Source organism: Schistocerca piceifrons, chromosome 2 (genome assembly GCF_021461385.2).
Source record: "Schistocerca piceifrons isolate TAMUIC-IGC-003096 chromosome 2, iqSchPice1.1, whole genome shotgun sequence".
NCBI classification, from domain to species: Eukaryota; Metazoa; Arthropoda; class Insecta; order Orthoptera; family Acrididae; genus Schistocerca; species Schistocerca piceifrons.
In genome coordinates, this window is record NC_060139.1 from 858,395,503 (window position 1) to 858,416,099 (window position 20,597).

Sequence of the window (20,597 nt, forward strand, 5' to 3'; positions counted from 1 at the left end):
TTGTTGATCAACATCTCCAAATTATTGTCCATAACCTCCCATCCTACGTTCACGATACTATTCACTTCCTTCACTTCAACCTAATATTCCTTCCTTCACCACCTATCCACAGAATATCATCAGACTCCTTGCAGGTTACTGTGGATGCGACACCCTACACACCAACACCTGCCATGTCCATGGCCTTGTAGATATGGAATACAGTATTTATCAACATCCACCTGATACAAAACCCACCACCTCTTTCCTAGTACTCCTCACCAACCACATCCTGACCCACAATTATTTCACTTTCAAAGGCTGAATCTATAAACAAATACTTGGTAATGACATGGGTACTCACATGGTAACATCCTATGCCAACGTATTTATGGGTCATCTGCAGGAATCCTTCCTACTGAGTCAACACCTAAAACCACTTGTCTGGTCCATGTTCATTAACAACATTTTCATGATCTGTAGTCATGCCAAGAATGATAACTTTGCTCTTTCCTCCATAACCTCAAATCCACTTTATCTGGACGTTATCAACTCAACAAGCCAGCTTCTTAGATGCCTGTCTCCACCTCTCAAATGGCTCCATAAATACATCTGTTCATATCAAGGGCACCAACGATCAACAGTACCTAAACTTTGCGAACTGTCACCTTTTCTATGTCAAAGATTTTCTTTCTTACAGCCTCACCACCCGTGGGCACAGCACCTTTAGTGGATAGCGCAATTGTCAAAATATATCACTTACCAGAGCCTTTATTGACAAACAATATCCTATTTAGCTCATCCACAAACAGATCTCCCATGCCATCTCCACCTCTGACACCAGTAAATTTGTTAACCAGCCACCGACAACCATCCTCGGACCGCCCAGTATCACCCTGGCCTTGAAAAGCTCGACTACATCCTTCACCAGAGCTACGACTACCTCTTGCCATTCCCTAACATGAGGGATGTCCTACACAAATACTACCCACATCACCCAAAGTAGTGTTCTGCTGCCCAGGCAGCCTACAGAATATTCTTCTTCAACCCTACTCCAATCCTGCTCCTAATTCTGCACCCCTAGGTCATTCCCTTGTGGTCATTGAGGTGCAAGATCTGTCCCATATACTCATACTACTCACCACCTCTTTTGTCCAGTCATAGATGTCTCCTATGCAACAAAAGGCCTATAAGTCCCCCCCCCCAAGTTATCTTTCAGCAATTCCTCATTTCTAACCTAACCTTCCTTTCCTAAATCCTTCTTCACTGGGTCCATCATAACTCCTATTTAACATATAGCCATCTGTAACCTGATAATCGATCCAGACCATATCATCATTCCTACAGATGAAGGCTACAAGTGAAAGCACCATGTTATATTCAGCTATGCTGCAATTACTGTAGAACATTTTATGCAGTCTGTAAAACAGTTCTAAACATTTGTGAAGTTTGAACTAGTTGGATTAAGCTACCCCACACACTTTTATGTTAGTCCAAGGCACATTATCCAAAAGCAACTATCACACTTGCCTACAAATTATTGAATTTCCAAAAGTACAATGTGTTAATGTGCCTTAACAGTTCATTTGTAAACAAAGTGACCAAATTTTTATTTTCTCTCTCTCTCTCTCTCTCTCTCTCTCTCTCTCTCTCTCTCTATCTCTCTCCACCTGCACTCTTGTCATGTACCACCCATGGGGAGCTCCTAACAGACAATCACAGACACTAATCCTTTGTGCCAAGAAGGGAGGTGTGGCAGGATATTGGAAAATTATACAAAAGAAAAAGGCATCTACATCGAGTTTTGATGCAGTGTACAGATTAACATGCTGACATACGTCAGTATCAAAATGTGTCTCTCTGAATTAAGAATTGTGGAAAAGAATATCATCTTACCCCTTTTCAGTGTGCTGATCTGGTGCAAAATAAGGAATGTAGTTATCTTTATCAACTGCCACTTTTCTTTTCTTTTTCTTGGGTTCATACAACGATTGCAACGAAAATTTCCTTGGGCCTATTACATCATGGAAGGTATCCTTGATGTCTTCAGCATTACTAGATGGCAATGAAGTTACTGGTACCTTAGATAAATTTTCTGGAAGAAGGAGGGAGGAACAACAAATTTAACAATTTGTTACATGCATAAAAATAACATAATAAGAATTAAAACTTGTCAGGTTATCAAACAGAGGGGCACCATCTTGAAGCAATGTTTTAATAGGTTTCCTACTGGTAATCTTCGCTTCACTTGGAACTCGTTGAAATGTTGCTTTAAGATGACCCTGTCACTTGGTTGATAACCTGATAAGATTTTATCTGTGAAATTGGCCAAGAAAGACTGCATTTTCACATAAACAGAATATGCAGAGTACTACTTGTAACAAACAAATTTTATATAATTTTAGAATATATTTCTATGTAACTTACATTCATTTGCTTTTGTGAAAGATTAACACCTGTAATAATAAGCATCATCAATATTTTTTCTTTAAATTTACCAGACAATACAGTTTATAAAATTTTGCATGTAATTTTGCATACACAAATTTAATCTAACAGTTGGGTAGACATGCTAAAATAAAGATTTCTCTACCTGAATTCTCCTGTTCTGTTTCTGAATGTTTCCTTTTATAGTTTTCTATTGCTTCACGATGCTTCATGCGTGCTGTTTTCATGACTTTATAAACAATGGAAGTTGAATTGTGTCCTATCTCAAACACAGTCTGAAAGAGTGATGAAAACAAATACTTCATTAAAATGGCTACAAACAGTCTTCCAAGAAAAAAATAATGCAAGTATGTATTTGTTACAAAAAAAAACTGGCTAACAATGGTGAGGAACATACAAATAACTTCCATGTGAGTAACAAGTTTCATCTAATTTTTTCTATTAACTTGTCACCAATGGTAACATCTGACAAGGGTAACTCCCCATTGCACCCCTCCTCAGATTTAGTGGCAAGATGGCCCAGTGGATAGTTTGTTAAAAACTGAACACAGATCAAGCACAAAAAGAGGAAGAACGTGTACTGAATTATGAAAAGAGAAGTAAAACAGAAACAGTGAAGGTCCAAGCTCAAGATATGCAACATTGAGCAATTTAAATAGCCACAGGCATCGTGGTTATGTGGTCACAGAGTTGGACTGCAAAGGGAGAACAAAACTGTGAACTGCGGTCCGATCACTGAGATGTCAATTCACTGTATTAAAACTTGTGTATGTGTCATGGTGTAACGCACATTTGAAACAGCGATGTGTACGGAAGGGAACTCCAGACATATGTGCCACCTATTTATTCCTACATAAGAATCAAATGTTATGACTCTTGCATCCCGTTTTGGAAGTTTTGACTCTTTAATTCCTTTGTTCTAACACAGTTCACACCCATTTATTTGCTGTTTTCATATCTGTGAGAAGTCTATGTGGCATCTTGCCTCCTATCACTATTCATCACATTTACTTGCAATAGTAATATATTCTTACCACATGACTCATATTCTACAACCAATGTATGTAGTATGACAGTTGCCAAGAATACAGAAGAAGAAGAAGAAACACATCAACGACTGGACGGAGGGGTTTTTTTTTTTTTTTTTTGGGGGGGGGGGGGGGGGGGACAACACACAGATTTCCTGCTTTGCAATCCAACACCACATAACCACGACACTGTGGTTCTTGCAATTTGCTTGATATTGCACGTCTTGAACTTTGACCATCACAGTTTCTATTTTCCTTCTTTTCTCATGGTTCAGTACACGATATTCCTGTTTTCGTGTTGTTTCTGTGTTCAGTTTTTGGCAAGCTATTGACTAGAACATTTTACCACTAAATCTGAGGACAAATCTTTAACACTCCCACCTAATAACGATGCATAAGAGTTAATAGTTGAAAGAAAATGAACTACTGATAGTCCCTGAACTGCTCAGAACTAATAATCATATAATTAGATCCGAATATGTCCAGCACACAGTACATAACACATCACAACACAGTCCATCCTCCTAACATGAACAATGAATAATTCTCTACAACTTCCCACACCAGTATTCACACCACAAATCAACAACTGTCAGAAACAAAGTTCTGTAGTGTCTCGGATCCTCAGCAACCAACCAGACATAAACCAGCATCCAGCAGGTGGCCTAGCTTCAGGTGTTGTCTGCCACAACCAGTACAACCACCTGAAGCCAAACACCCATCTGCAGTCACCTTGCAATGTTAGTAAACTTTCCGGACAACCACACAGGCGAACTTTTGGTCCTCGGAATCTATGGTAGCCACCACAAGATGAGCCTGGTTCATTGCCACCAGAGCGCTGCACTCACAACCATGATTTTGCAACTGCAGACACTATTTTGCCTCTTTGATGTCAGATGCCAGCTAGCAAGTCAGACCGTATCCTTGCACTGCGGCAGTATTTATGCCAGTCCACACCTCGTGGAATGCCAGTTCACATCAGGAGCTCTCTGCCCAATTATGCTGACCACTATCACGGTTCCTCAGAGTCTCTCTGTGAAGCATCCTGTAGTTCCAGTGACTACTTTGGACCAAGTTCCAGCCAGAATACCAAGCTGGGACTGCCTCCTACATAGTGACTTGGAGCTGCCAGCCTTCTCATCTTAGTCATGCAGAACTGACCACCACACTCAGGAATCCCGGACATATTACCATGGCAGGATTTATACACCGACAAGGGAAAAAACTTCCCACATTTCCTGATTAAAAGAACACTTTTTCCTGAATGAAAATACACTTTTTCCTGTTAAGTGATAGTATACTTCCCTCAGAACTGTAAAACTTATCTTTAGAATGGGAAAGGTTTTATACACCAGTGCAGAACTACCCAGCACCTTTTATTCTCCCCCCCCCCCCCCTAAAGAAAAGAAAGCATTTTGGAAAGATCTTTGATGCGCAGCAATATATATGCTGCATATTTTCATATTATGGAAGTATAAATTAAAATTGCACCAAACACAGCATGTTACTTTCTGAAGCATGGAAATCAAGATAACGATGCATTTTTGTAAGCCAATCATAGATCATGTCACGTGATCTCACCAGCTGATGACAGCAGATATTCAGAGCACAGGACACATGACGTAATCAGTCATCACTGTTAAGTAGTGTGAATACATAAATAGGAGAAGCTAATGGTTTAAATTAATATACATAGTGTAGCTACAAGAACCCGCAAGCTTTCACATATCATATTGGTCTTTTATGCATATGTTACATTTTACGATATATCACAGAAATGCACCAGTAACATTTCAAATAATGACACAAACATCTGGTCTTCTGGGCTCAAAATTGTTCTAAGTGGTTGGTCCTCAAAGTGTTAAGTTTTAAACATGCGTCAATGCTCTTTGATTTAAGAAACTCACTGCACATTCTCACACATAACATAATTCATATTGTGTAAAAGGAAATTTACTTTAAAAGTAATGCTTTTCAAACCACCATTCGCAATATTTTCCTGCGACCTGTTAGAAACAGGTTCATTTCACTGGTTGACAGACAGCACCACAGAACAGACATTACTGTGTGGACACAGCTACTGTGACATATGAAGCCCATACATTCATACTGATATGGCTTAAAGAGATCTTACATTACGTCATAAAAGAAACAGGACATCACAGGATACCACAGCATCGGAATTTCGTAAACCAAACTAAGACACGTCATTCATCCCAAAGTGCACATTTGTATGTTCAGATTCACAATAAAGTAAGCCTCAAACTGATATTAAGCTTTTCAGTGTGGTTTTCAGGATGCAAATTTTCATAGGGTACCTGTCCTGTATGATTTCATATTTGGTTCTTTATTATAGCATAACGCAATGTGCCAGAAGATGAAAAAGTGTACTCGAAATTCAGCAAACATTTGAAATAGACAGCAGTGTGGGATGAAACAGTTCACTTCAAGTAAATTGACTGCCTCTGCGGAAAAGATTAACGAAAGCCAAATTTCTTTAGCAAACCGAAAAAATAACTTCATTGTTCTGTAAGACGATTAATGCTACTGCCAAAAACTTGAAAGTAAAATAAAATCAGGAAACTGAAACTAATAAAATTTTAATCTTTCATAATTATGTACTTTAATTCACTTGATAGCTCCCGAACACAGAAATCTATTTTGTTTTCATTTGAAGTGAGAGCTCTGAACAAAGAGGAAACAGCAAAATCACTAAACATAAACATGGATCATATGGAGACTACTACCCTCCCCACTACAATTCAGACTGCTCTGCGCATACGTGAATCTGACAACTTGGGTGTGGCAGGAAAATTTTTCAGGGTAGCATGGGGTTGCTTTGTTGCTACTGCCGATACAGCTAACAGCCACACTTCATGTAGCCAGAAGTGTGAAGGTACTGCTCATATAAGACTCAATTGCACACATGCAGGAGACTACTGGCAACTGCCTAAAGGAAGCTAACATTAACAGTTGTGATGTCACGCTGATTAGAAGTAGTTTTTTGTTATGAAGTATTCATAGTCTTTGTCCTAAAGCCTTTGACACATTTTACTGTTGGCTGAGACTTGTGAGTGGACTCTGTTTTGTTGTTGTTAATGGCACATTTCCTTTGGAACTTTAGAGTTTTATTTTGGTTTCTTTCTCTCGTTTATGTTTTATTGATACAGTAGTGGTATACAGTAGAATTCTTTGCTAAAGTATCAGTTCTTACCAGACGAAATTACAAAAATTTAAGTGAAAACTAAAACAATGAAAAATTCCTGGAATTCTAAAAAATTCCCGAGCTTTCCCGGTTTTCTCCTGGACGAAAATTTCAAAAGTTTTTCCCAGATTTCCTGGTCGTCTGGGAGCGTATACGCCCTGCATGGCCAACTAGTGTATTTATAACCATGAAAACAATCAATTATTGATAAAATTATTCAATCCTTCAACCCTTCTGCCTGAGGAAGGAGCCACTGGCTCCAAAACCTTGCCAATCACAGCAGTCATTTGTGTGTGTGCTCTGCCACTGCTTGACAACTAGAGTATTTGGATTCCAAGTTTGTCATTCAACAGTTTGGTGCTTTGGACTGGACTTTACTTTCTGTTACTTTTCCGTGAACTGGTGATCTCGCAAGCTCAACTATTTGTATTTTGGTTATCACAATTAGAAGTGTTCCATCAAGAGATACATTACAAAGATTACTTTTGTGTTCAATCTTTATTGCTTCAGAACCTAGAAGTGTACATTTACATTATTATTAATAAACTTGTTCTGGTTCATCTACCTGGATGTGAATCTTTTATACTGGAACCAGCACCAGTTAGGCCGGTACTACACTATCATACATATTTGACAAAGCCAATACGCCAAATATTTATCTCAAAGAAATTTGATGGTGTAATAGGGAACTTTTCAAATCTCTCCTGTCATCAAATAAATATGAACAAAACTAGGGCCTCACCGTAGATTTGATCATAAAAGTCGCTTCTCTTCTGTTCACTGCAATGTGAAATGTTACCACCAGCATTGCTGCAGCCATCTGTCACCAGTAGTGTGTTTGTAAACATGGCTGCAAAGTTCAGTTGGTGTGTACCATAAGCAACAAAATCAATAGGGATATATTGCTTTACAACATAAGGCACCCTGAGTACAAAAATAGATTAAGAAGACTGGAGAGCTACAAAAACATTGCGGAAGCTATTTAGCCATGAGAAACGGCCCAGGTGTATGGCAGATAACACAAAAAAGATAATTAATGGCCTCCGCTTAAGCTACTCTTATGAGAAGCACAAGTACGTATGAACATACGTATTTCATTTTATTTATGCAAATAATGTTTACATGACACACAAATGTTTTACACAATTTTGTCCACTGCAGGTACTTGAAAGCACACAATAATGTTTATATAACATACAAGTAGTTTAAATTATTATTATTATTATTATTATCTTTCCTTTCTCAGACCTTAGGTCTGGTTCGGAATGAAAGTGACGCGGACCTTGATCAAGCTTCACTTCCTTTTAACTGTACGGTATATGTTACATTGCGTTTAGGAACTTTCGGGTAATTGAACATGTATCAATAATTACGGATTTCTGAAGTTGTATATATAAGTTTGGATGTAGCTGTATTGCATTGATGTACTGGTGGATATTGCGTGGTATGACTCCTGTAGTTGAAAGTATAATTGGTAGAATGTCAACTTTATCCTGATGCCACATGTCCTTGACTTCCTCAGCCAGTTGGATGTATTTTTCAATTTTTTCTCCTGTTTTCTTCTGTATATTTGCTGTATTGGGTATGGATATTTCAATTAGTTGTGTTAATTTCTTCTTTTTATTGGTGAGTATGATGTCAGGTTTGTTATGTGGCGTTGTTTTATCTGTTATAATGGTTCTGTTCCAGTATAATTTGTATTCATCATTCTCCAGTACATTTTGTGGTGTATACTTGTATGTAGGAACGTGTTGTTTTAAAAGTTTATGTTGTAAGGCAAGCTGTTGATGTATTATTTTTGCGACGTTGTCATGTCTTCTGGGGTATTCTGTATTTGCTAGTATTGTACATCCGCTTGTGATGTGATCTACTGTTTCTATTTGTTGTTTGCAAAGTCTGCATTTATCTGTTGTGGTATTGGGATCTTTAATAATATGCTTGCTGTAATATCTGGTGTTTATTGTTTGATCCTGTATTGCAATCATGAATCCTTCTGTCTCACTGTATATATTGCCTCTTCTTAGCCATGTGTTGGATGCGTCTTGATCGATGTGTGGCTGTGTTAGATGATACGGGTGCTTGCCACGTAGTGTTTTCTTTTTCCAATTTACTTTCTTTGTGTCTGTTGATGTTATGTGATCTAAAGGGTTGTAGAGGTGGTTATGAAATTGTAGTGGTGTAGCCGATGTATTTATGTGGGTGATTGCTTTGTGTATTTTGCTAGTTTCTGCTCGTTCTAGAAAGAATTTTCTTAAATTGTCTACCTGTCCATAATGTAGGTTTTTTATGTCGATAAATCCCCTTCCTCCTTCCTTTCTGCTTAATGTGAATCTTTCTGTTGCTGAATGTATGTGATGTATTCTATATTTGTGGCATTGTGATCGTGTAAGTGTATTGAGTGCTTCTAGGTCTGTGTTACTCCATTTCACTACTCCAAATGAGTAGGTCAATATTGGTATAGCATAGGTATTCATAGCTTTTGTCTTGTTTCTTGCTGTCAATTCTGTTTTCAGTATTTTTGTTAGTCTTTGTCTATATTTTTCTTTTAGCTCTTCCTTAATATTTCTATCATCTATTCCTATTTTTTGTCTGTATCCTAGATATTTATAGGCATCTGTTTTTTCCATCGCTTCTATGCAGTCGCTGTGGTTATCCAATATGTAATCTTCTTGTTTAGTGTGTTTTCCCTTGACTATGCTATTTTTCTTACATTTGTCTGTTCCAAAAGCCATATTTATATCATTGCTAAATACTTCTGTTATCTTTAGTAATTGGTTGAGTTGTTGATTTGTTGCTGCCAGTAGTTTTAGATCATCCATGTATAGCAAATGTGTGATTTTGTGTGGGTATGTTCCAGTAATATTGTAACCATAATTTGTATTATTTAGCATGTTGGATAGTGGGTTCAGAGCAAGGCAGAACCAGAAAGGACTTAATGAATCTCCTTGGTATATTCCACGCTTAATCTGTATTGGCTGTGATGTGATATTATTTGAATTTGTTTGGATATTAAGTGTGGTTTTCCAGTTTTTCATTACTATGTTTAGGAACTGTATCAATTTAGGATCTACTTTGTATATTTCCAATATTTGTAGTAACCATAAGTGGGGTACACTATCAAAAGCTTTTTGGTAATCGATGTATGCGTAGTGTAGCGACCTTTGTTTAGTTTTAGCTTGATATGTCACCTCTGCATCTATTATCAGTTGCTCTTTACATCCTCGTGCTCCTTTGCAACAGCCTTTTTGTTCTTCATTTATAATTTTGTTCTGTGTTGTATGTGTCACTAGTTTCTGTTTAATGACTGAAGTTAATATTTTGTATATTGTTGGTAGGCATGTTATGGGGCGATATTTAGCTGGGTTCGCTGTGTCTGCTTGATCTTTAGGTTTCAGATAAGTTATTCCATGTGTAAGTGTATCAGGGAATGTGTATGGGTCTGCAATGTAACTGTTAAATAATTTAGTTAGATGTGAATGTGTTGAGGTGAACTTCTTTAACCAGAAATTTGCTATTTTATCATTTCCAGGGGCTTTCCAATTGTGAGTAGAATTAATTGCTTGGGTGACTTCATGTTGCAAAATTGTCACTTCAGGCATTTGTGGTATCATCTTGTATGTGTCTGTTTCTGCTTGTATCCACCGTGCATGCCTGTTATGTTGTACCGGGTTTGACCATATGTTGCTCCAGAAGTGTTCCATGCCTGTTATGTTTGGTGGATTGTTTATTTCAATGTGTGTGTTATCTATTGTCTGGTAAAATTTCTTTTGGTTTGTGTTGAATGTTTGGTTTTGTTTCCTTCTATTTTCACTTTTTTTTGTATCTTCTGAGTCGTTTGGCGAATGCTTGTAATTTCTGCTTCTTTTCGTCTAATTGCTCTGTCGCTTCTTGTTGTGAGATTTTACCTAACCTTTTTCGTTTTTTTTCCGAGATTTCATTTCTTATAAATTGTGTTAGCTGTCCGATGTCTTTTCTCAGTTTTTCTATTTTGATCTGTAGCCTGTGTTGCCATGCTGGTTTTGTGGGTTTCTTCTGTGTGTTGGTTGGTTCTGATCTCTGCCTAGTGTGTATATTTAGTGTAGTGAGTGCTCCTATATATACCAGTAGTTGTAACTCTTCCATAGTTGTGTTTTCATTTATTTTGTTGTGTATGATTGTGTTGATAGTTTTTATTGTTGTTTCGACTTGTGGGTTATTTGGTGGTCTATGCAAGAATGGTCTAATGTCTGTATTTGTGTCTTTGTATTCTATATATGTTAGCTGAAATTTTTCTTCTATATCTAATATCTGTGTCACTTTGTGTTCTATTTGTGCTTGTTCTGGTGGCTGCCTTAAGATTTCGTTTTCCTCTGATTGTTTAATTGGTGCGTGTTGTTCTTTGTTTGTTTGCTCTGGGATGTTTGAGTCCATTACTGTATTTTCTTCTTCTTCTGATTGCACATTATTTTGTTCCAGTATTTGTTGTACTTGTTGTTTGATGTTATCTAATTCTGACTGGGGTATCCTGTTATTTTTTATTATTACACGGATCTGATCAGCTAGTCGTTGTTCTGTTAAAAATTTTAATTCTGGGTATCTGGTAATAAATGTTGTGTATACTTGTGATCTGTATCCAGTTGTGTTGGTTCCTAGGTTTGTTGCTTGGTAATAACAGAACATGAGGTGTCGATTAACTTCATCTGACCATCTCATCCTCTGTCTTTGTTTTCCTTCTAGGGTGGTTGCAGGAAGCATATCCTGCAAAACACCTCTATTTGGATTTAAATCATTTTCCAGTTGGCTAGCAGTGTCGTTACCATTGTGGGCGGGCATAGGGTTCAAGCGTCGTCCCCGACCATGACGGCGCTTGTCCGAGGCTTCATTAGTTCTGTCCTGAACCAACTAATCACACTAAAAGGGGGGTTAGCCCTATTAGTGGTTTGTTCTTTTCGTCGCCTTTTAAGACTGGCAGAACATACCGGATTCAGTGTACTGGCTGTTTATAGTCCACAGGTGTACTGGTTCCACTTTCTGAAGTTCCTGGCCACAGTGACGACAGATTAAATTGTTCTAATTTAGAATGCACAGAAAGTGGCAGTGAATGTGGAACAGCCACATTCGAAGAAATTTTTGAGGTAGGTATATTTGTTTACATTTTACATTACGAAATGTGATTGTCTTGCCAGCACACTTTCCCAGCACAACTATAGAATGTTTTAAAGTCTTCTCTGACTGCTCTCTCATGTACTGGATGTCCAGAAACAGCTTGGCAAACTATTGGTTTCATATGCTGTAGGTCCTCAGTGCTTTGAGACTCAAGGTAAGTGCAGTTTCCTACTACTGCAGACACTGTTTCCTGACGAGTGTACACGTGTTTTCTCCTCTTGGTTAACAAGTTATGCAGTGTGAAGGCAGCCGGTGTAATTGTAGTAACTGTTTCTGGAGGTTGATTAATGGTATCAAGAAAAATCCTGAAATGACTGGCAAGAATGCCAAAGCTGCTTTCCACTAGTCTCCTTCCCCGTGACAACCTGAAATTGAAAATCTTTTCTTCCTTAGTGATTCTCTATAAAGGATACAGCTTCATAATGCTGTAACACAGAGGAAAAGCATAATCTGCCAGCACAACCAATGGATTTGTAATTTTGTGTTCCCCCGCTTTCCGCCCTCAGGAATGTCAGGAATGCCATGAATAGATGGGTCAATGAGACACTTCCGTCATTTGCTTTTTGAGAACACTCCAGCATCACCAACATGCCCATTAGTTCCTACATCAACATAAAGAATTTCTAGGTACTATCTACCTGGCAAATAAAATTATACTGTTAAAGGATTTATAACTGAAAAAGTGAGATCCACTAGTTTGTGGACATTTGATGCGAATATGCTTTCCATGCATTGCTCCTATAGTGTTATAACATTTCCACTTTCCTTGAAATCATTTGCAATTTGCTCCCACTCTTCTCTACCTGGCAAATCAAATTATACTGTTAAAGGATTTATAATTGAAAAAGTGAGACATTTGACGCAAATATGCTTTCCATGCATTGCTCCTATAATGTTATAACAATTCCACTTTTCCTCAAAATCATTTGCAATTTGCTCCCACTCTTCTCTGCTTGTGGGTGCCTGTAAATAAAATTTATGTATGTGTAAGATTATGTGTAACTAATGGTGCTTTCACTTCTAAATTTATAGCATGAGGTAGATGCTCAGCATTCGTCTCAAGAAGGGACAAATGTCACCTGTAGTGAGCCACAACCACAGCAACATGAGAGGCCTCCCAAAAAGAGAAGAAAAGTGACAACAGACATTCTTGTGGAGGCCACTAAAACCTTGAAGGCTGTGGCTGATATGAGCAGAAACTAGCCCCAGCCTGCCCGGGAAGATCAGTTCAGTGCCTTTGCCACCCACATCACAGCTGAATTGCAGAAGATGGAAAATGTGGGTGGTAAAGTAATCACAATGAATACTATGCACGGATTAAATCGTTTTCTGATGGACAGGTAGCATATGCTGCAGGTGACAGTTCCACAGTCACAGCCATAGCCATCCACCTCTGGATACATCCAGAAAGCTTTCCAACAGGCTGGTGGTATACAGGAGGAAGATATTCCATAATATATATAAATTTTCTGAGCTCTCCAGTTTTCATAACCTATTTTTGTACTTAGAACGCTTCATGTTGTAAAGCACCTCATCAGCTTCATACATTTCCAGTAATTTTGTAGCTGTTGGGGCACATTATGTATTTATTACTTTGATCTACAATAAAAAAGTGTATTAAACATCTATTTACATTCAGATATTGGTCCTTTAATGCTTTATAAATTGCCTCACACATTTCAGGTATTATTTCAGTCAATGTGTGCTGTGGTATTCGAGTGCTTTACTGTAAGCAAGACTGACTCTCCCCTGTAGCAAGAAATCAGAGTGTTACTGTGAGCCTGTCTTCTGCAGATATAACAATTCTTGAGAGAATATTGTGCTTTGTGATGTGAGGAGACACTTCACTGAGCAAATACTGAAATGTATTCTCATCCATTCTTAAGTAATTTATGTACAACTTGACACCCTCCACTTGCAGTTCAAGTAACAAATTTTGTTGAGTGCTTTTATCATCTCGTCATAAACCCAAAGCTTCACCCCCCCCCCCCCCCCCTCCCTTCTCTCCCAAGCGTGCACACGGTGCAACAGTGGTACAAGCAACTAAGAAACTGCTGTGCATAATTACAAGTTGTTGTCAGCCATCTTGAACTTTGACAAAAAAATAGACAACAATGTAATACCCCTTTTTAGCGCCAAGTCAAACATCTTTGCGAAAGAAATTTGACAAATATTTGATCATATTTCTTCATCAAAGAAATATGATAGTGTAATACTGGTCTTATAACAGTTATGAGTCACCATATCATGCTGTCAATGTTAACCATCCATCACGAACAGCAGTGTGTAAAGTGATACATTAGAATCAAATCCTGCTGCTGAGTGACAATGAATCATTTTCACTAATGAATTTTGCTTAATAATTGTCTCACATGTTTGTAATGTGAGAGTAAGACACTGCTAATTGGAGAGGTCATGTACCAGCAAGTAACACGTGGAAACCACTACTGGTATGAGAATATGGCTAACCAAAAGGTAAGACTCCATGTCATCTAAGTCAGTTTTCTTTTGAGTAAATATATGAGTCACATAATAACAATTTTTGATAAACAACTACTGCTACATAATTTCTCTAGACTATATATATAATGTGACTTACCAAATGAAAGTGCTGGCAGGTCAACAGACACACAAACAAACACAAACATACACACAAAATTCAAGCTTTCGCAACAAACTGTTGCCTCATCAGGAAAGAGGGAAGGAGAGGGAAAGACGAAAGGATGTGGGTTTTAAGGGAGAGGGTAAGGAGTCATTCCAATATATATATATATATATATATATATATATATATATATATAAAAAAAATCACAGTGAACAAGTATGGAAAGTGCCACACAGTAAGGAGAATTGGTCAATAGGCGAAGACAGTCTACAGTTTTTTCAAGTTGGGTGCAGTGAAGCCACCAGATTGAATGGAGATTTTAATAACCTATGACATTGCAGTAGCTGTGCATATTCACTATATGCAGTCATCAAGGAACAGTTGATTTGAAACTTAAAGCTGATCTGGCATTACTAAAGGCAGAATTAGAGCATTAAACAGCTGCACTTGGTAACACAAAGGTTACGAATAGGTAGATAACTGGACTACAGTCAAACCTGTTAAACCAAGCAAGATGTTTAGGAGAGCTCAAGTCTGCTATCTTTAGTCTAGATGTCTCCAACAGCTTCTCTGCTCTGTAGACTGTAGTTAGAAGTGTGAAAACAACCTGAGTAGTTCAGGAACACTTCAACAAGACAGATGCAAAGTACATGTTAAGGACCAAATAGTATTAGTACAGACTCCCTGGGTAGGGAGGAAATAAGTAAATAGTACTTTTAAGCCAAGTGTGTGGCTCAGTGATGTGATACACAATTTAGACACTCTGGGAAAAGAGTTTGGTAAAGATGATCATGTAGTGATCATTGGGGGCACCAGGAAAATTTTGAACTGCAATCTCAATTATATAATTTAGGTTGACATCAAATGCAATGTTGGGAATCCTCCTCACACTAATGTGAATACTGTGTTGCCTCAGCAATATGGGTAAGACTGGAATGACATATCCTGTCAAATGTGTACACATACACACACACACACACACACACACACACACACACACACACACACACACACCATTGTCTACATCTGAATATTTCTGGTAAGAGATTAGTTGTACAACTAGCTTTCAGAAACATTCAGTGTAATCAGAGCACTGTCTGTCCAATCTCTGATTTCCAATGTTTTTACTTAGTCTTTTTAGAGTAAATTTTTCCAAGTGATGGAGCTACCAGATAAGCATAGGCACAGTTGCAACAATCAGTAGAGAAAAGAAAAGTGGGAGCTTGAGCAGCACATTTGGAATTTTCCATCATAGCACATGACACTTATTAAATCATAAAAATGAGCTCACACATTACTGTACAAAACTGACAACTCTAATGGTATTCTAACAGATGTGTCCCACAGCAGAACACAATATGGAAGATAAAGGTATTGCGGAGGTGCACCTACATGAATGCAAGTTAGTATGACATTACTGTAGGCATAATACGAGCAAAGGGGGTGTGGCTCTACACACAGGAAGTGGCACTTCATTCCATGAAATACCAGGCCATAGATGTACATGGCTACTACACTGAACAGCACTTTGATGGTTGTACTTCAGTAATGGACTTCTATTAAGTGAATCTGCAATGAAGACATTATCGATATTATAACCGTTTTCTGGGGATGAGTGTCCCTCAAAATCACAACTTTTGAGATGGCAAAAGATGTTAGGGCACACTCAGAAGAAGGCAGAAGGTTAATTCCTCTCTGTTAATTCCATCAACAACTAAAACTGAAGATACTGCGAATAGTGTAAATGTACTTTTCAATGCCAACTATCAATTAATTGTTCAGTTTATAGTAGAGAGTGTAGGTATGGTGTACAAACTCATTACCAAGGATTTTTGGATGAGGAAAGCATGACTGCCATACTGGTCCCCAAACTGTTAACAAACGCTATGAAAGAGAATCACGTGCTCATTCCTCAATAACTTTTGTGAATATTTGTGACTACCAGTGATGAGACCAATTTTTTTAAGAACGATCTGGAGATAAAATAGCAACATTCAGAGTGGTACCTGTCAGTCTCCTATTTCACCAAAAATGAATGCTTGAATGAGTACAAAGCAAAAAGCATACTTACCATGTTCTTTGATAGAAAGGTAGTGCGGTCTCTTGTGAACTTGTATCTGGGGGACAAGACGTCACTGGTGCTTTTAACATGCAAGAGCTTAAGAGACAAACAGGGTGTCAATTTCTTCACCAAAGACACTGAATGCTTGTTGCACTACAACACACCCAGCCACAAGTGACTCACCAATATGGCAAGACTGTCTGAAATAATGTGAAGTCATGACTGACCTAAAGATTCCTTTCAGTTTTCCTTAATAAAATGACCACTGAAATAATGCCTCTTTCAGAACTGTATACAATATGAAAGAAATGTTGGTGAGAACTCTACATGCCATTTCAAAAAAGGTCTTCCAGGATACCATTCAAGCTAGGTAACTGCAGAGGCTAAGGTGTGTCAGCACTTAAGGATCCTACTTCGAAGAATTTTAATCATTTGCACTGATTCATTGAATCCCCCCCCCCCCCCCTTCCATTTTTTCCAAATTTGGTCACATTTCTTTCTGAGCAGACCTCGCTCTGTAAGACAGTTTCTCATAGAGCTATATGCCACACAGGAATGGAATGACAGCAACACTACAGTGCACTCTTTATTAATTAATCATCCTAAACTGTGGAAGTTCTCTCCTTTAAAACTAGGAGGCAATCTATCAGACATATTTTACCAAAATGTACAGTTCCTTTGATCATTTGAGGTACTCCAGCAGAATGCAGTGGATCCTACTGCTACAAGCTATTGCATTCCACTCTGAGCACAGTATGAAACTAGTACCCACCTACAAAAAAAAGCACTTACATCATATAAACGTCATTAGTGATGGAACAATTATTGAGAATTCCATGGTCTCTTCAAATTTACCATAATAATACAATAACTTTTACCCTGACACCCAAAGAAAGACTTTCGTAGCAGTTTCTCCAGTCTGAGTTCCAGAAAGATGAATGTGCGTTTTAAATGTGATGCAACAAGCATTATTCCATTAAATTTCAAGCTACGTCTTATGCTAACCCAAGATTTTAGGAGTTAATGCACATTAGGAAACCCATAAATTAAAACCAGATGGATGGAAAGAAGCATGAATATGTTTGAGATTCTACATATATGTTGTTGTTTAGACCACAGGTAATGAGGGAAGAGGAAAGAAAAATGATCTAGGTCATTAAACATACACCAAATTCCTTGCTGTTACACTTCATGGCACATTCAGAACAGGATAATCAATTTGCCTTTGGCCATTCATAATGGCTGATAACTCATCAGTAATTATACAATGTAACATTTAAAACTTGATAGTTTGCAAATTACCCCTTATAGTTTCTCTCTTCCTTCATTATCAATGTTTCATTATCACACAAAAGAATATAACAGTGTAAAACAAAGTTGAGGTCAGTAGACGGTCATTCACTGTATACAAGTCAAAGGCACTCACCATTTGCGACTGATTAAAACATACTTTATAACAGTTTCATGAGCATCTGTAGCACCCTCTGTTCATTCTACCAGGCACTGAATAAACCATCAGTAGGTTCCCAGTTATACAACGGTTACATCTAATCAGCATTCACTAACAGTCGGTCAAGAGATTCATGCATTATTTCACTCCTGCAAACTTCAGTGTGAGAACGTTAGTGTACCTAATACACATTATCCTTGTCAGTAGATGGTAGCAGTTGATTAATTCATTGACATCCACACTAAAATGATTTGAAATACAGGGAACTTTTTTCCTTGAATTATACCAATCCCCTTGGTTCAAAATCACCTGTCAATGATGAAGCATCTCTTTTTGTGGAAGTGTGTGAGGCAGTACATTTTACATTAGGTCTATTCAAGTGTACTCGGTACTCACTGAGATGATAGGGGTTTTGGGGGCGCACGACAGCAAGGTCTTCAGCGCTCACTGAGATGATGTCATGCAGCCTATATTAAGGCAATATGGGCAACCTCTGTTGCATCAACAATGAAACACATGCTACATCTGTTGTAGACTTCTAGTTGCAACAAGATGCAACGAATGGTGTGCTACAAAGCAGCTCTTTCTTCCCAGTATTGCACTCTGCTATCAACTTCCAATTGAATGGTTTATTCTGCTTTGAAGGGTAGACGAGTCAATGATTTCTACATACATCTGATACATACTAATTACAGCATCATGTATAAATTCGATGAACAACACGATGCTTGTGAAACTCATTCTCAGCTGTCACACTCACAGCCCATTCTTGCTCAGAACTGCTTAAAACATGTTGTTTTCACTATCTGGACACTGAGTTAATCCAATGATATCTCTGTATCCCCCACACAGATTTATACCCCTTTCTGAGTAATAACTCAAATGACATATCTTGTTATTCCTTCTTACTTTGAGAATTATTGTTATTGTGCTCTTCCGTCCAAAGACTTGTCTGATACAGCTCTCCATGCTAATTAATCATTTAATCTCCCTCTACAATTTTGATCCCTCATATTTTGCTCCGTCACCAAATCACTATTCCTCGATTGTTTAGAATGTGACCTGTGAACCTAACTTTTCTTTTAGTCAAGTTATGCAATTAAGATCTTTCTTGTCTGATTCCATTATACACATCCTCATTGTTATCCTCTCCACTAATCTGATCTACAGAATTCATCTGTGCTACCAAACTGCCCACATTTCACTTCCATATAAAGCAACATTCCTGACAAATACTTTTATAAGACACATCCTAACATAATAAATTTCAATTGAATGTTGATATCTCTTTTTCAGTAAAGTTTGCTTGTTATTGCCAGTCTGTATTTCACATCCTCTTTATTTGTACTGTCACCTGTGACTTTGCAAAATAGCAATAATGTCTTGCTTCTTTATTACCTGAAATACTGATGCTCCAGGAAAGCTACTATTTTAACTCCATGCACAGTAAACTTTAGATCTGGAGGTTCTAATGGAGAATGCACATGGATACACCAATGTTTTTATCAACACATATAGTGAGCTGTCTTCAAGCAGCACTTTTTGATACAAGTAATGTCACTACATACAGCATCTTCTATGACTGCAAATACCATAAGCAATGTACTGTAACAGTCTGTGCTCGTTGCCTATTTAATAGTACTACACTTAATCACATGATCACATTTATAACACAGCTTTGGAAATGACACCATCCTAGGCCATCAGCACCATCACTGGCCCTTGTTAACAACTGTGCCTCAGAGTAAGTTGCGTGAGATGGTACTATCATTTCAATTTGTCTGTCATTGCACTATTTAACCCTAAATTATTATTTTCTGTGGAGTACATTTCTAGTGCCTTTCATGCTTACGAACAGCCACATATTTCTCCTTTATGGTATCTATACCGGTTAACTTTATTCAGTATATGGCCTGTATCTAAATGATCTCTCCTGTTATTGCAAGAACCAGATTCCTATTCATCCTGAGACCATATAAGTGACTGAACCTGAACTAAGAGATTTATGGTTTGTTTAAGAATTTATAACTGAGGTGGTAATTCTGTTTTGCATGTAATACGGGGGCCGTTCAGAAAGTAACCTCCGGTTGATTTAAAAAAATACACCAAGTTAAACAAAAATATTTTAATATATACATCTTACAACTACATCTTTGCACTATTTTTCTACATAGTCTCCATAGCGATTGAGGCACTTATCGTATCTCTTCACAAGCTTTGAAATTCCTTCTGCATAAAAATCACCCGCTTGTGCCTGGAGCCAGCCTGTGACCGCATCTTTGAGCTCGTCGTCGTCATCAAACCGCTGTGACCCGAGCCATTTCTTCAAATGCATGAAGAGGTGATAATCACTTGGCGCCAGGTCTGGGCTGTAAGGTGGATGGTTGATAACGTCCCACTTGAAGGACTCAAGAAGGGCCGTTGTTCTGCGAGCAGAGTGAGGACGGGCGTTACCGTGCAAAAAAACGATACCGGAAGTCAGCATACCACGGCGTTTGTTCTGTATAGCCCGTCGTAAGTTTTTTATTGTTTCACAGTACACGTCTTGATTAATGGTCGTACCACGTTCCATGAATTCAACCAACAACACCCCTTTGGCATCCCAAAACACCGTTGCCATCAGTTTTCTGGCAGAAAAATCTTGCGAGGCTTTTCTTGGTTTGGTAGGCGAATTT

At 38.1% G+C, this 20,597-nt stretch overlaps 1 protein-coding gene across 1 annotated transcript in view; it reads right to left on the reverse strand.

The window, feature by feature from the left end:
* LOC124776873 (ATP-dependent RNA helicase DDX54) overlaps positions 1-20,597 on the reverse strand; it is a 138,297-nt gene that overhangs the window by 22,011 nt on the left and 95,689 nt on the right. Inside the window, exons 10-11 of the mRNA XM_047252054.1 lie at positions 2,573-2,702; positions 1,876-2,074 (exon numbers count right to left, since the gene is read on the reverse strand). Of these exons, the coding sequence (XP_047108010.1) occupies positions 1,876-2,074; positions 2,573-2,702 (329 nt within the window). The remainder of the gene's footprint in view (positions 1-1,875; positions 2,075-2,572; positions 2,703-20,597) is intronic.